The sequence below is a fragment of the Heloderma suspectum genome, chromosome 12, assembly GCF_057233095.1.
Source record: "Heloderma suspectum isolate Gila_16-S chromosome 12, 16-S_ref, whole genome shotgun sequence".
Classification (NCBI taxonomy): Eukaryota; Metazoa; Chordata; class Lepidosauria; order Squamata; family Helodermatidae; genus Heloderma; species Heloderma suspectum.
In genome coordinates this window covers 19529297-19546833 of record NC_139469.1, presented here as the reverse complement: position 1 = coordinate 19546833, position 17537 = coordinate 19529297, and the positions used below count along the sequence as shown (strand labels likewise).

General features: G+C 44.8%; 1 protein-coding gene across 15 annotated transcripts in view; it reads right to left on the bottom strand.

Moving 5' to 3' along the window:
- SNX29 (sorting nexin 29) overlaps positions 1-17537 on the bottom strand; it is a 304758-nt gene that overhangs the window by 137116 nt on the left and 150105 nt on the right. For all 15 annotated transcript variants that reach the window (XR_014785563.1, XM_084818640.1, XM_084818628.1 and 12 more), the window contains 2 exons: positions 10371-10426; positions 10070-10151 (listed from right to left, as the gene is read on the bottom strand). Coding sequence is in view for 14 of the 15 variants with exons in the window: in XM_084818640.1 (XP_084674766.1) it covers positions 10070-10151; positions 10371-10426 (138 nt within the window). In the remaining variant the exon portion in view is untranslated. The remainder of the gene's footprint in view (positions 1-10069; positions 10152-10370; positions 10427-17537) is intronic.

Here is a 17537-nt window from a genome sequence, read left to right as displayed (position 1 = left end):
GTTCTTGTGAGTCTCCACCAGCCCCCAACCTCCCCACCCATTTTATCCTCACAACAATCTTGTGAGCCACTGGCCTAAGGACACCCAGTGAGCTTCATAGCAGAATAAGATTTTGAATCCTTGTCTGTGTCCGACACCTCAGCAGTCAGACGGAAGCAGGCCTGAATTGCACATCAGTTTCCTCTCCAGGCCTCATCCCCTGCAGGGCAAAGCTATTTAGTGTTGTGTTAGCTTGCGTTAGAGATCTTAGCATTAGGTAGTCCAAAGATGATCTGGTCTGTAATCTGAATTGCTGATAGACTGATTACTTTACATAATAAAGCCTATTTACTTAGAGATTGTTTGAGTACACATACATCAGAAGGGCTCAAGGCTTGGGGGTTGGACTCGATGGCCTTGTAGGCCCCTTCCAACCCTACTATTCTATGATTCTATGACAGTGAATGGGAAAGAACCTGGTGGGCCAGATGGCAAATCCCTGTAGGCCCAATCTGACCTGTATGTTCACCCTCTCTGATCTAACCACTACACCACATGGTCTCTCACGCTTGTACCATTTTGTAACTGCCCCCCCTCGCCCTTTTAGGAAGAGGTGACTTATCTAGATGACATAACTGTTCAATTATTAATACATTGGTGTCATTTCAAGGTAGGAATGGGAAGAACTTTGTAACTCTTGCTAAAGAAAAAGTTTTTTTTTTAACGGTGAGAGTTCAGAAAACTGATTATGGTGCAAACTGCCTAGTTCTGTAGATTTTTTTTAGTGCTACCTAGTTAAGGCCATCCTTATGTAATCTTGCTGGGCTTTCACTGCCTCACAATTTTAGTGCAGCCAAAATTATTGTTATTTGTTCTGCCCAAACAGAATTATCATGTTTAGCTCACTGCATAGGGATCCAATTTGATTAGAAACTCAGAAATGAATGGGAAGTATTCTGTGTGTGAAAATCCTGGACTCTGCTCACCTCTGATTTACATAAGTGTAATTGTTCACTGAGAAGAGCCTAAAAATAAAGTCCCTGCCGTAAAACGTGGGAGGAGAAAGAACCACATTCCGTCCAAATTGCTCCCTGGTGTTTTCCAAGAGGAGTGCTGTATTAATAGTACTACCTAAGGAATTTGTAAAATAAAAAGCCAATGTAGTTCTTGAGAATCTATCATGTTAGATATGGAAACCCTTCTTAAAACAAACACGAGCTTAGCAGATGGTGAAAAGGGGAGGATCTCCAAGAAAAGCTATACTTCCAAAACATTCACTAGTTCAAGAAAATAGTGTAAAATTCCTGACCAGCAGAATGCATTTCATAATGCTCGTACAGTAAAACTGTGACATAACAGGAGTTTTTTTTTTAAATGCCTTATTTATTATTTGGAAATTAGAGAAACAGAGGGATTACCATCCCATGGAGATTTAAACACTGAGGACAACTGAAATACGCTAAGTAGTTTTGACAAAACAGTCATGTGAATTGACTTCAAAATTATGCTGGGAGCGACTTTTGCCTCAGCCCCTTGCGGCTTTTACAGTGAAATTTGGAATGTTAAAAAGGGCACAGCACCAAAAACACACAGCACTTTCCAGTGCTACGATGGCCTTGTAGGCCCCTTCCAACCCTACTATTCTATGATTCTATGATTCAGTCATATCACAAGAAAGGAAAAAGATTCACAGTGTTTGCCCCTTATTCAAGCCACCAATCCTCAGTTTATAACATTGGAGAAAAAAATTAAATTAAACACAATTTCTCCCTCTTATAAGCTATAGGAAATAAAGCAGTACCATTCAGATGTTGATGCAAAATCTGAGGCATCTTCCTCCTCTCACAGTCACTGTGCACAATCACAATCCAACTCTGTTATTCCAGTAGCACGAATGACGTTGTGCTGGCGGAAACGGGGTTCTGAACTATGCGCAAGAAGCCAACTGAAGTTACAGTTGTGCAAGCATAGCTGCGCAAGCAGCTGTGCATTATGCTTGTGCAACCCGTTGTGCAACACATTCCGCATAACTCTTGTGCAACCCATTTCACAATCCATTGCCCCTAACTCTTGTGCAACGGGTTGTCCAACTGGCTGTGCAACCGGCTGTGCGACTGCTTGCACAAGCGTAACGGGCAACCACTTGCACAACAGAAAGATTCTGCCAGCACTCCTTGAGTTTGTGGAATGACCCCGTTGGATACTGCCCACTGTTTGCTACTGCCATTTTTCAGAGGGTCTTGCAGAAACACAGACACTGATCAGATGCCACATGCCTCTGAATACCAGTCTCTGGGGAATACCGGGGGAGGGACCAGCGGCCCCGACGTCCTGCTCGTGGGCTTTACAGAAACATCCCGCTGGATATTGTTGTGGGAAACAGGATGCCGGGCTAGTTGGCCCACTGGTCTGATCCAACAGGGCTCTTCTTCCACTCCTTGCGTGGAGGGCTCTACAAATCTTGGCTGGCCTTGGCAGCCAGCCACATATTGTGTGCTCACCGCTGAACCTGGGATCTTATCTGCAATTATGGTATTGTGTTACCTCCAGGATCAGAACCAGCATGCCCCTGGGAAACATGTGACACAGGGGTCCAGAACCTCTTTCAGTCTGAGGCTCGAATTCCATATCAGAGACAGTCTCGGGGACCACGTTCCAGTGGTGGGTGGGGGCAAAAGCAAAAGGGTGGGGCCAAAAATACCAGCATGATGTATTGGCCCCAGGAGCGTAGCCAAGTCATTTGTAGTGTTAGAGGGGCCTAGAGATCCATAATGCTTGCGTAAGTTAATTATTGATGCAATTCCCACGCTAGTAAGCCTCTGAGCATGTGCGGATGAGTCAAAAGGCTGACGACAGCCTTCTCAGCGCATTCCTTACTAATGAGTAGAAAGCCTTATCAAGCACTCTGCCTGAGAAGAGAAGTTTGTTTACAGGGGGCTGTGCTTGAGCACCAAACGCTTCTAGCCTATGCTGGGAATGAATGCTAGGGGCGCTTGCTAGTGTCGTGCTGCCTCATTGCTGACATGTAGAGTATAAGACCCATTGTACCCCATGGCTCGGGGTTCAGAGAAGCTGTCTGATCCGACCACTGGGTACGCCTGTGTGCTGTAAGTTACCCAATAAAGTACTCCTTGTAAGCAAAGCTTTGAGTCTGATTTATCACTATCTTGGCACCTCTAACCTAAGAGTTCAACGCCCACGGCCGGGGCGACACGCTTGGTGCAGCGGGCAGGGTGCCAAAAATACTGCTATGTTCAGATTCAGAGGAAAGAAGAATGAGGGGGTCAGCGTGTTGAACCAACTCCTGGGCTGGCCACAGGAGGGGCTGTGGGGTCCAGCTGCAAAGCAGTTGGTGGTCCTGAGCGGCCCGGTTGCATGGCCAGAGGTCGAGGAGGACTGCACCCCACTGGGTCTGGAAGCTGCATTAGAATCTGTGCAGCTGGAGTGTTCAGCTAAAGAGAAGCAGCGCGCAGGACCTCTAGCATGGTTATTGCTGACGGCTTTAGGAGCTGTCGGGCAGAAGGAGTTAGAATGGAGAGAGGAAACAGCAGAACAGCGCAAGGACGAGCTGAGAAAAGAGCAAGATCTGAGGCTGTTGATTAGAGAAATGTTGCAGGACAGCCTGGCCTCTAATGAGGCGTGGGAGCGAGAAGCCGAGGAAGTAGCCGTTAGACCGATACCCCGAGCTCAGAAGGATTGCCCTCGGCGTTCCGAAGGGTGCAACCTCATCACCTCGCCTGATCCGGATGAGGTTCCTAAGAAGTGGAAACTGAAAACGTAGGCCCAGAAGATGAAGACACGGAACGGAACAAAGGTGAAGAATCAATGTGCCCAGAGCACGGTCTAGACCCCTCTTAGAGTGGGAAGCGCGCCAGAGGACGGTCCCAGGGTAGAATGAAGCAGAGAGACCACGTTGAAGTCCTCTGTCAAGAGAACCGTGTTTAGCTTTGAACTGTGTTAGAATTGCATAGAGCCTGTAGCTTCTGACCATCAGCTATATGACTTTTGAAGAGTGTAACCATTAAGCTTTTGCCACGGGATTCCCTGCAGTGAAGAAATCTCACTGATTTGAGTGTCCAGTGTTGGACTGCTTGAGCGTGTGTGCTGAAGAGATCAAGAAAATGCTATTACCATGCTCCTGGAAGCTGCAAGAAACTGTGTAAGCTGGGAGACCCAACCTTATTGAAAAGAAAAGAAGATATTGGCATAGCTGTCCTCAAAAAACTGTGAGATCTGTGTAACCGGCGGGCTGATGCTGTCAGTGATGTTACAAGTGGAAACTAAGACTGTTTTCCTGTTTGAGACCTCAGCAGAAAAAGCTGACCTGAGTCATTTGTTGCCCCTGACAAGGCAAAGAATTCGGTTGCCCTGTATTTCATCATGTCTTGTTTCGAACTTGGGATTTACAAATACAAACTGTGAAGTTTTACTTTCAAGCCCTGCAAATTACCCCGCCGCCACCTCCCAAAAAAGATGGATGGCTGCATAAAGAATGCAAGTATAAAGCGAGCCCCGTCTCCAGCATCCTGAGTTTCTGGCATTTTATTTCTGGGTGCCAGGTTGAGGGAGAAGAGGAGAAAAAAGGTGTGTGTGTGTGTGTGTGTGTGTGTGTCATGTTGTAAATCCCTGGCTTGCCTGTCCAGTGATAGACAGCCCCAAGAGTTTTTGCTGTTAAGAGCTGTGCAGTTTAAAACTGCCCTGTGGGGAGCATAGCCGATCTCTCCTTTTTCCCTTGCAAAAGAGGTGGTTTTGTTGTTTTTAATGTGTTTGAAATAGCTTAGAATTGAGATTTCCAACTAGACCCAGTGAAAGCTCAGAAGCACTGGCAATGTTTTGGCAAGCTCCCTAGCTTGGACAGTCACTTCCCCTCAGCAATCTCTGAGCAACCAAGCTGAGAAAGTGTGGGGGGGAGAAGAGTAAGTTTTTAGAATAAAGAAAGTGTTATGAGAGCAAAAATAATGTCAAAGCCCAACTTCAGTAATGCAGTAAGGCCTTGTAAGTTATAGCCATTATTTGATTAGAAGTAGCCTAGAAGAGTTGAAGCCTATTCAGTTTTTAGAATGTCAGAGCGGAGCTAGGGGGAGTCACCCAACTCCCTAACCGCCCCTAGTTTAGCCTAGAGAGGGAGAGGGAGGCTAAAAGATGTCTAGTGAGAACCTGACAGAAGTAGAGTAAGGGAAGCAAAAGCCGAGTGTAGTCAAACGCTTACCCTGGATTTTAGGAAAGCTGATTTTAATAAACTCAGAACAGTGATCAGTAAGGTCCCATGGCAAGTGACGCTAACGAGAAAAGGAGTCCAAGATGGGTGGGAGCTTTTAAAAAAGGAAATTCTCAAGGCACATTTACAAACAATTCCAACAAGAAGGTGGAAGACAACAGAAGAAGCCAATGTGGCTTCACAAAAAGCTTAGAGATTACCTGAAAATAAAAAAGGACACATATAGGAAGTGGAAAGAAGGCCAAGCAACAAAGAGTACAGGCAGGTAACACAGAATTGCAGGGATGGCGTCAGGAAGGCTAAAGCTGAGAATGAGCTGAGATTAGCGAGGGATGCTAAAAACAACAAAAAGGCTTTCTTCAGCTACATGCATAGTAAAAGGCAGAGGAAAGAAATGGTTATTAGCTCAGCTATTAAATAAGGATGGCAAAACGATAACAGATGACAAAGAAAAGGCAGAGGTGCTCAATTCCTACTTTGGCTCAGTCTTCTCCCAAAAGAGGGTCTATGACCCCCCTGGCAAAGGCGAAGTACAGGCTGAAGGGGCAGGATTGCAGCTTGAGATCGATAGGCATATGGTCAAGGAACACCTAATTACTTTGAGTTCAAATCGCCAGGGCCAAATGAACTGCATCCGAGAGTACATCCGAGAGTGCATCCGAGATAAAGGAACTGGCAGAAGAACTCTCAGAACCGCTGTCTATTCTCTTTGAGAAATCATGGAGGACGGGGGAAGTGCCAGATGACTGGAGGAGGGCTAATGTTGTCCCTATCTTCAAAAAGGGTAAAAAGGAGGAACCTGGGAACTACAGACTACTCAGTCTGACATCAATCCCTGGGAAAATTCTGGAGCAGATGATAAAGCAATCCATCTGGAAGCACCTTGAAAACAATGCAGTGATTACTCGAAGCCAACATGGATTTGTCAAGAACAAATCCTGCCAGATGAATCTAATCTCATTTTTTGATCAAGTAACCTCCCCTGTGGACCGTGGGAATGCTGTAGACATCATATACCTCGATTTCAGCAAAGCTTTCGACAAAGTGCCCCATGATATCCTGATGAGCAAACTAGCTCAAAGTGGGCTAGATGAAACAACGATCCGGTGGATCCACAGTTGGCTACAGAATCGGACTCAAAGAGTGCTTATCAATGGGACCTTCTCAAACTGGGGAGAGGTAATGAGTGGGGTACCACAGGGCTCAGCCCTGGGCCCAGTGCTCTTCAACATTTTTATTAATAACTTGGAGGAGGAGGTGCAGGGAATGCTGATCAAATTTGCAGATGACACAAAATTGGGTGGGATAGCTAATACTTTGGAAGACAGAAACAAAATTCAAAGTGATCTTGATAGACTGGAGCGCTGGGCAGAAAACAACAGAATGATATTTAATAGGGATACATGCCAAGTTCTGCACCTAGGAAAAAGAAACCAAATGCACAGTTACAAGATGGGGGATACGTGGCTCAACAACACTACAAGCGAGAAGGATCTTGGAATTGTTGTCGATTACAAGCTGAATATGAGCCAACAATGTGATGTGGCTGCAAAAAAGGCAAATGCTATTTTGGGCTGCATTCATAGAAGCATAGCTTCCAAATCCCGGGAAGTACTAGTTCCCCTCTACTCAGCACTGGTTAGGCCTCATCTGGAGTACTGCGTCCAGTTCTGGGCACCACACTTTAAGAAGGATGAAGACAAACTGGACAGGGTTCAGAGGAGGGCAACAAAGATGATCAGGGGACTGGAAACAAAGCCCTATGAAGAGAGACGGGAAGAACTGGGCATGTTTAGCCTTGAGAAGAGAAGACTGAGGGGAGATATGATAGCGCTCGTCAGGTACTTGAAAGGTTGTCACAGAGAGGAAGGCCAGGATCTCTTCTCGATCATCCCAGAGCACAGGACACGGAATAATGGGCTCAAGTTACAGGAAGTCAGATTCCAGCTGAACATCAGGAAAAACCTCCTGACTGTTAGAGCAATACGACAATGGAACCAATTACCTAGGGAGGTGGTGGGCTCTCCCACACTGGAGGCGTTCAAGACGAGGCTGGACAGCCATCTGTCAGGGATGCTCTGACTTGGATTCCTGCATTGAGCAGGGGGTTGGACTCCATGGTCTTGTAGGCCCCTTCCAACCCTACTATTCTATGATTCTATGATTTAGAGAAACGTTGCCCAAGTTGAAGCATCATGGCTAGAGAGCTGAGCCATGCTGCTCTGTTTAGCCAGAAGCCTTGCTAAAAGGCTAAAAGCCCTTGTCTGTCGAGGGATCTGGAAGGGGTGTACAGCCACACCTTCCCCTTTTGAGCTGATGTAGAGGTGGAGAGCCTTTGCTGGAAACATCCCATCTTCATTGCCCCCAGTCTCTTTTGTTTGGATCCATCATCATCTAGGCTTTTGAGAGACACTCTGCACATGGACTGGAACTTTGAACGGTTAAAGACTTGCCATGGGAAGTACTGTGAGGCTTTTCATAGTCTTGAACTCTCATTGCTGTGGATTGTGTGTCTATGTGCTTGTAGTCAGCTCAGTGTACGGCAGGCTGAGTTTGATCTGTGACTTTTGGACTTCCCTCTGCCAGAACTCATGCAGCGCGGAGTTGCTGATGCAAAAATGGTGGCCTAGAACTCTTTGTGTGTGTGAGCATGCCCTTCTCTTGATCTTGATGGGCCCTGATCATGCAGCTGGAGGAGCAATACTATCGTGGAATCTGCTCCATCATGCCTCACCATGCAATAAGTGTTTTCCCGTCCAATGTTAAATTTCAGTGAGTTGTGTGCATTTTATGATTTGTTAAATACTATGTGATATTTGCAAACGTTTTTACTGTTAGTTGCAACTCCAAATGATACTGAGTGTGGTTCCCAATAGTTTACAGGGGCAAAGACAGAGAGAAGGGAAAAGCAGAGGACAAAAGGAAAGAAAACGAGGGGGTGCCAGACCCCCCCGGAAAAGCATGGCTGTGGTTGCCCCCAGGGTAAATTAGAAGCAGCTGATTATGCCTGGAGCTTATTACCTGGGGGTGGAGTAGCCACAATAATGTAAGAGTTCTGAGGTAAGCTATGTTAGCTTAAAGTTCTTCCTGTCGGTAACTAGTCCTTAGGAGAGGCATTGCAACCTCTTTGAATGGGCAAGAACTGCACGAAAGTTGGGAATCCACCAAATGATGGGTGGTTGGGTGAACGGGGTGTGGCCAGGGAAGGGGTTGCGGCCCTCTGGAGAACCTCATAGAGCCATATTAAAACCCCTGGTGGCTGGATTTGGCCCCCAGGCCTGAGGTTCTGCACCCCTGATGTAACATAAGAAGGCTATTGCTTGTGGGCTTCTTCTCACCAGCATCTGATTGACCACTGTAGGAAACAAGGATGCTGAACTAGACAGATAGACCTTTGGCCTAATCCAGCGCTGCTTATGTTCTCATGTGCTAATATGGTGAGCTTTGGCGGCACTCCATGTACTCCCAATGCCAAGCTCAACTGTGAGCGCAAGCCTCCAACCTCCTCCCCAGCCCCTCCCCAAAGATCCCACTACTTCCCAACCCTCTCTGCAGCCAGCACAAGACCAGGGAGAGCCCACCCACTCCCACTCCACTTCTTCAGGCTGCAGCGAATGGCAAGGGCTCTCAAGAGTGTATTTCCTAATGGCAAACTCCAGATCCTGCAGATTATTTCTAACCACCTTTAACGAAAACATTCATGCGAACAAGTAAAAGAAATCAAATTAAAGCGGTATTCAGGGGGCAATCTCATCAGGATGGCTGTAAGGCTCCGAACCTGGAGACTTACAGCCATCCAATGCAGAGTGGGAGGAGGTGGTCTTCACCTCTGTGTTCCTCTTGCTCTGTATTTTGCTAGACGGGCTTTTTTGCCCATCTAGCTGGGGCGCATCGGAGCAAGAAGGGAGGAGGCTGGGGAGGCCTGGGGATACATCATAAGCCAGCCTCCCCAGTCCCTGCCCCGCCCTGCCCACTGGCACACCCCTTTTCCCTCCTCTCTGAGGTCACCTTCGTGTCAGAGGCAGCCAGCGCAGTTCTCTCCATGCCAGCTGTGAGAGGGAGGGGAGCTCTGATTCCTGGCTCCAAGGTTGGAGCACTGTCTCCGACCTCGGATCCAGGAATACAAACTATCCTATGGCCCCCAGACTCTGTCTAGGGGCCACAGGATTGTGCCTTCTGAGCTACAAAAAAAAGCAGCAGGTAAAAAATCTCCAGCTAATTTTCAGGGGGTGGGGTGGGGCAGGTAGCAGGGTGGGGAGAGGGAGCGTCTTCACTTGTTTTTGAAGAGAGTTCAGTGAAAAACACACAGAGAATTCTATGAGAAGCACATCAGAGACATTAAAGTAGCACTATTTACTTAGTGACTGACACATGACTAAGGATAGACAAATCTGTCTGCTTCGATTTCTAAAGCTTTCTTTTTTTTTAAGCACTAGTTAATTCCATCCCATTTCTGCATCAGTTTGCAAATTTACTGGTAAAACATCCGCTAAAAAATTGGTTCGCATTTTCATACACATTTCTCCTAATGTATCTAGTATGCAGTTTCTCCTAACATGTGCCTTTTTGCAAACAGGTTTCCCTAACGTAGGCATAGCTGTATGCACTTTCTGATCAGTGAACGGCATCGCAAAAATGGGAGAAATGTGAAAACAGAAAGATAATTGCATTCTGGTTTGCTCATTAGCTCAGGAAGTGCAAATTAGGTTGGTTCATATTAAAACACAAAGCAAACACGTTTCTCCCCCATCTCTACATAGGACTGTAATATACATAAGCAAAAGACATTACAACAATCCCAGGTTTAAGCTGGCCTCCCCACAACCCAACCCAACCCAAGCCCCCCCCCCCCCTTTAAATTGCAAAAGTTACCTGGTAAACATGAAATGCATTAGCTGCTTTTCCACGGAGAAAGACGGAGGGAATCCAGACATTTATGAGAGCTCGATTTGATCTGAATAAAAGGAGGCATATTTAAAACACAGAGCTCTCTGCATGGACACAAATACAAAGAAATAATCCAGAAAGAAGACCCCACTGGTAGGCTGGACTAGTTGCCAAACTGCCAAAAGGGGATACTTGGGATAACGTTCCCAACAAAGTATATGGGATTTATCTTGCAGGAGAGGGAATGTGCACTCAGATCAAAAATACCACTGTGTGACGAACTTACATTTCAAAATCCGACAAGCTCTGGTCTTCAGATGTTTGGCTCAGATCTCCAGGAACCTGCCATTGAAAGGAAATGGGGGAAATACATTTACACAATGGCTTCTTTTTCCTTATTTATTTATCATCATCATTTATAGCCCACCCTTTTTTTCCTCTTGCAAGGAACCCAAGGCGACTTATATGACCTCTTCCTCTTCATTTCATCCTCACAACAACCCTGTGAGGTAGGTGAGGCTGAGAGTCAGTGACTGGCCCTAAGTCACCCAGTGAGCTCCATGGCTGAATGGGGACTTGAATCTGGGTCTCCCAAGTCCCAGTCAAACACTACACCACACTGGCTCAATTGCTTATCAAAATTGACTTAAAGAGCATGTGCAGCTTGACCCAAACTAACCCACTGGACATCCCCCAAAATTGACTTCTAAAACCAATCAGCAGGGACCAGTACCGGAGCAGAAGTAATGCTTGCGCAATTCCATATTTTTATGGTGATGTTCTTGTATTATTTCAAAGTTTTTAAAGTGAAGAGCAGCGGGATCCCCAATGAAGTTTCAAAATCATTACTATGATCCATAATCAATTGGATAACTAATTGTGAATAGCAAATGCTACCATTAGAGTGAAATCATACAAGCTTTAAGGGAATCGACACTGGTCAGGCCCATAAATGCCTTTTAAAAGTATGTGGTACACGTGAGATTTTGGTCAGGATTCAAACTCATCATTCTTTGATGAGCTTCCACCGGGCTTTAAAAACCCGGCTGTTCAGGCGGGCATTTGGGGTGGGTCAGGGTTTCTTAGAGCAGTGTTGCAGTGTTGTTTTGTTATGTTGTTTTGTTCAGTTGATTATGTAAATTTGTTATTAGTATTGTATGCCACGTAGAGTGTCTGGGTAGCCGGCCAGATGGGTGGCTAATAAATCTAATAATAAACAAACAAACAAACAAACTCAGTGTTTCTCCCATATTTCCACTCTATTTGTGCCTTCTAAAAGTAACCCTACCATCTTGAGAATTATTTTTATGAGTTGACTATCCCTTTTCCTAAGGCATTTTCGGCACTGAAATGTCAGACTTTACCTGCCTGATATTTCAAGAGCTGATAGCACAAGTCTTGTTAGAACAGTGTCAGGTAGAACAGTGCCAGTGCTACTATTTACTTCGCTGTTCCTTATATTGGGGGGGGGGGGACCCACACATTTATTTTGAACCTGATGAGGGTGATTGTCCAATGCTGATCAGCAAAAGCTAAAATTATATTCTTATAGACCCAGTGGCCGGATTTGCAGGGGCTGCTCAAAAACCCCGAGGATGGTCTTTGTTGTGAGGTTCATCTGGTGAACTGTAGAAATGTTAAATTATTAGTTTGTATAGATCTCAAGGAAATGTATATTGGTTTTAGCGCTGTGAGGCTTTGGATGTGTGTGTTCCTTCCAGGCCACATTCCTTTTGAAACGTGGAGGAATGTTCAAAGCAGACAGGGACGTGGCAGGCACATCTGGTGTTTAAAGAAAAAGGCCCAGTTGTAACCATCTCGGCCCTGATTTGATATCCAGGTTTGTAAGCAGTGCTTAAACCAGTTTCCTGAATCAGACAGCACAGGAAACTGTGGTTTAACAAATCACAATATCGTCCAAAAGCCAGATACGTGAGGTAAAGGGAAGAGCAAGGACCACCAATAGCCATTCTGGCAGGCGTCAGCAGAGGAAGTTGAGATGAGAAGCGGGGCCAGTTCCACCAGCCCTGCTGAAAAACCACTTGCTTTCCCCCCTTCTTCCCTCCTCATCCCTTTTTCCTTTTGTGTCATGTACTTTTAGTCTGTAAGCCTGGGGGAAGGGGCTGTCTACTGATTATGAACAAGCCTTTCCAGGAGCCTTTCTGGCTACGGAGCAGGATAAAAATGCTTCGCTTAATTAACATGGGAGCAGATGAGGAGTTGTTCTTGAGATCATTACATTTGAACTACGCTAAAGAGTTGAATATTCCACTGGGCACATTAAGGAAGGAATCCTATGGCCCCTAGACAGAATCTGGAGGGACATATAATAGTTTGTTTTCCTAGATCAAAGGTCTGAGACAGTGCTTTGACCTCAGAGCCAGAAATCTGAGCTCCCTGCCCCCTCCCCCTCACAGGCGATGCAGAGAGAACCACGTTGGCTTCCTCTCCGAGCTTGCAAAAGTGACCTCAGAGAGGAGGGAAAGGAGGCGTGCTGGTGAGCAGGGAGGGGAGAGGCCTGGGGAGGCCCGCTTCCGCCATTTCCCCAGACCTCCCCAGCCTCCTTCCCTCCCGCTCCGCAGAGCCCGAGCTAGATGGGCAAAACTAATTGCCTCCACCGCTCCTCCCACTCTGCACTGGATGGCTGAAAAACCCCTGAGTTCGGAGTCTTACACCCAACCTGATAGGATTGCACCCTAAGGTACTTCACTGGATTATCCACGTTGCTGCACACCCAAGTTCTGAATTAATTTTCAAATGAATTCCAGAAAGCAACCTTTCTGAGATGAAGATCACTTCAGAAGGCAACACAAAGCGTCTTTTTAAAAAGGGGGGGGGATACACGAGCCAACATCAAGGGCTGCACCGACAAATATATTTAATGAGAGGGAAAAAGACCAAAGTCTTAAGGAAATGCATGTTTTCTTGATCTAAGAAGATTTACACAAGAGCTCAGTAAGAAAACGCCACGCATGCCCATATCCCCATGAGGCTCACAGAACAGTGGGACGTTTGAAATGAGCATTTGAGTCCACAAATAAGCAACATGAGAGAAAGCTCAACACAAGATTCAAGAGTTGGGTTAGCGACAAAGTCAGTTTTCAGTCTCAACATTAAACCAGCAAGGAGGTAAAATCTTAAGCATTTCCTTCACATATGATGTCTCAGCATGACTGGTTTTGCTGCTGAAAGGGAGGGCGAGATACATAAAATGTGATGTTCAGAACCCCGCCACCCCAAAAAAACCTAATCAAAGGATTAGGTGAGAAATTCTTGAGGGAGGGGAGAAAATACTGAAAGATAACACTAGCAACCTGAGTTTTCAACAACATAAGCCCATGGGCCCTTGGAACAAAACTACGTTTAGGGCACAATCTGATGCATGCTTAGATAGAAAAAAGTCCTACAACTCCTACCATGGGAGTTTCTGGTCTAAACATGTATAGGAATCATTACTTTTTCATGTGTGTGCGCCCAGGAAGGGGGGTGGGTTGTGCAGTGCTCAAAATAGCAGGCAAGTCCCGGAAAGTCCCAATGATCTGCTCAGTTGGAAGTTGTTACTCATATCAACTTTGTTTTAGGAAAATCCTTGATACCTGCAGATGCTCATATGGTTTTAAATTATATCCTGCGATGTGAGGACTGAAGATGGACAACAGAAGTGGATTCTGAAAACCCCTATAGTCACAAAGGGACTTACACTGCAAGGTTGGAAGAATACGCATCCACCACCTATCATTCAGTGGTCTGAGGATCTTACTGCTCTCTCTAACATTTGAACATGTGTCCTGTTGCCGTCAATTTCATTTGGTTACCTGTTGTCTTTCGTTATTTCTTTTTGGTTGGTTGGTTTTGTTATATTTATATATATTATGCATGATGAGACTGCAGTTGTTGGATAACAGGAACAACTCTGCATGCTTCCAGACACTAGGGGGCAATAGAGAATGCGTTGCATCAGCAGCTGCTTGACTCATTCATCACCCTTGTTGTCCTGTAGCTTGATCCGTTCCTTGTTCCTGTTCCATCCGCTTCATCATCCTTCTTCCTTATCTGTCTTTGCAACAAGCACCATGTGCTCTCTTCAGAGAGAAAGCAAGTAACCATATCTCATGCCTTCGCTCACTTACATTCACGCACCCAGCCTTAGGGGGTGGTTGTAGTTAAACAGTGTTAGCCTTCTCTGACAATGTGTATAAAAGCTCTAATAAAGTAAGTTGTTTTCAACTTCTTTTAAACTGGTTCTAGCCTGGGTTTGTTGCCTCCAACACTAAATGCTGTGTTGCCATGCTTTCTCTATATAAAGCAACCCTGCTGTAAGCCACACCAGACTTTCCAACAGTAGTGTGGTGTTGTAATGGCTAGAGCATGGGTGGACAACCTGAAGGGTTATCCTGGGCAGGGAAGGAAAAGGCTGAGAATTTTTCCTGACTTCCCTCACCTCACCCCTGCCTGGACCATTTTTCTTGACTTTTTTCTTTAACCTCAGCCCAGTTACCAGTAGTGTGCTTGCTCCCACCAGCTTTTCCCCGCTCAGTACATCACAGATGCAGAGTAGCCACATTCGGGAGAAGGACGTCAGCTCTCAGCTTCTCCTCTCCCAAACCAACAGCCCTCACTTCCCCTTATAAGGCCATGGTTGGAGAATAAAGTACAGAAGATCTCATGGCACCACCATTTCCCATATGATCCTGCTCACTCTAAAATCTTAAGAAGGCCTTCTCTAGCTGCCTCTGTTGTCTGCAGTCAGGTGACCAAAGCTGGGACCTTTTTGGTGTTGGCACCCAGTTATGGAATGCTCTATGGGCACCAACTTTGTTCATCTGTAGTCATCAAACTTGTTTATTCAGATCAAACTAGATCATTCTCCCAAAACTTTTAATGGGCAATGTATGTATTGCTGCCTTAGCAGGGTGTGTGTGTGTGTGTGTTTAAATATTTTTACTCCTGTTGTTTCTACTGTTTTATACTTTAATTTTAGGGCTTTAACTTTTGTTGCTAGTCACCACAGAAGTGTATGGATCTTTTAAGTAGGGATGCTGGAGAAATCCACAACAGAACCAAATGAGTTCGGATTTGTATGATTCCAACCCATGGATTCTGAAGTGGACCAGCTCCTCCCCTGTCGGGCAGATTCCATGGAATAGTGTACTACCTTTCCCAAATTTTGCACAAATTTTGTCAGAGAAAATATGCAAAAACTAAAAAACTTGTCCAAAAATGCACATTCCCCCGATAGGCTAAAGCATGAAAATACACATTTGGGGGGAATTTGTGCATTTGGGGGGAATTCACGCATTCCTGCACGTGTGAATTTGTGCAAATTCACATTTGCACAAATGCAAATTTATGCAAATTTGGAAACTTAAAAAATGTGGTCCTGTCAATGGGTGGGCAGCGAAACAAAAGGTGCCTGACAATCCATGAAACACAGGCAGAAGGGATTTTACACAATCCATACATCCCTACTTTTAAAACAACTAAATAACTAAATATTCTGCTAGGATCAAACATCTAATTAGCTCCTATGACAAATTCCAGCCACAGTAACCCAACAAGTAAGCACCACATTCTGTTTTATAGCATATGTGAGTAGGTTTAATTATCTTCCCAATTTTTAAAAGACGAATTATATACAATAATTTTTTTAATGTACCAACAACATATTTAGCATACACAATGCTCTTCAGAGCAAGAACTGCACAGTCACATTTTGGGTATCAGTAACTCTAGTACCAGCTGACCTTTAAATCTGTGTCCTTTAAAATGCAGTATCTTGTGCTGTAATTATGCCCCCATTATCTCAGCCATCAAGCTTGCTGATTATTTTACTTAGAGGAGTTTCAGGTTAGAGAGCTGAAGGAATTATTCATGAAGCATCTAACCTTTGGAGGAGACATTTAGATCATTGTGACTGGTGCTAATGCAGTTGGTAAGAGTGCAATCATCCTTAGTGTATTGTCAGTGGTAGGCAGAAGGTAAATGGGGATCTGCCGGTAGATCTCTGGGTGATTTACAGGAGATTGCCAAGGTTTTGCCAAGGCTTTCCCAATTCCCAGCTGTTCTCCATCTAAATCAAGCTGCTGAAATGGAGAAAGCGTGGGAGTAACCAGGAGCGGACATTTATATCAAACGACTATGAGCTCAGTTCCAGTACTGAAAACAAATTCCTAGGCTCAAAATATGAATCCTGTTTTTAATTCTAATTGTATGTCTTTTGCACCTGACTCTGGTTGGTGAATCTTGTGGTTCTAGTAATTATCATCATCGTCATCATCACCATTATTAATTGGATTTCTTAGTCACCTTTCTCTTTAAAAAAGACACAAGGCGACTTTCATGATGATTAAAATATATAAAATTTAAAACAGCTAAAAGCAATTTCCATTAAAATACCATGATCCCATAAACAACGAGAAAGTTAGTCAGAACCAAACAATTCAACTGATGCATTAAAAAGCCCACCATATGCCATCAAACGCCTGGGAATAGAGAAAAGTCTTAACCTGGTGCCAAAAAGATGACAATGTTGGTTCCAGGCGGGCCTTGCTAGGAGGGACATTCCACAATTAGGGGGCCACCACCAAAAAGGTTTTTAAAAAAAAAACAAACACGTAGATCTGACAAGCCTGAGGTCTACCCACTCCTGGTCCAATTTATGGACCTAACCTGGCCCTCCACTGATGCTCTGGGATGTGAGGGAAGGGAACAGTGGAAGAGATGCATGATTGTAAGCTGCCTTGAGTGCCATTTATCTTGGTAGAAATGTGGGTTACAAATCAAATCAATAAACAGATGTAGTGCGGTGTGGATACTATTGTGGATTTTACATACACCATTCTTATTTCCCTTCTCTTTATGCACAAAAAAAGCATCACAGCTGCGTCACTGACAGCACACATAATTTCAACACTTAGCAGAACAAAGTGCAGAAAAACATACAATTTCCAAGGCTATTTTTCTGTTTAAACTTAGCTTGAATTTTAACACGTTAAAAAAAAATAACAGCCTACCCCTACCACACAAATTGGCTTTTAAGAGCCAGCAAGACACAAATAAGCTCTCTCCTTAAATGCCAATAAAAACAACATGCAGCCTTTCTATTCGAACATAGATGACCTCCCATTTCAAACAGCAGGGAAAATGTAGCCTTCAGCATTTCTCAGATGAAAACAGGGATATGCCAGTGCACTTAGAACACCCTTATTCAAATTTCGGCACTTTCCTTAAAAAAAAATTGCCATTTACAGACAGATTACAAATTCTCATCTCGGAATTATATATGTTGGGGCAATGAGAGTTGAACAGCTAATATGTGTCGCAACTGGCCACCGTGCACATTCACCAAGGCTCATGGAGATTGTGCACATCATCTGTGCATGAAGAAAGTACTGTGCACATTCCTGGTCAATATAAATACCCTCCAAGCCCAGGGATAGGTGTATATCTCAAC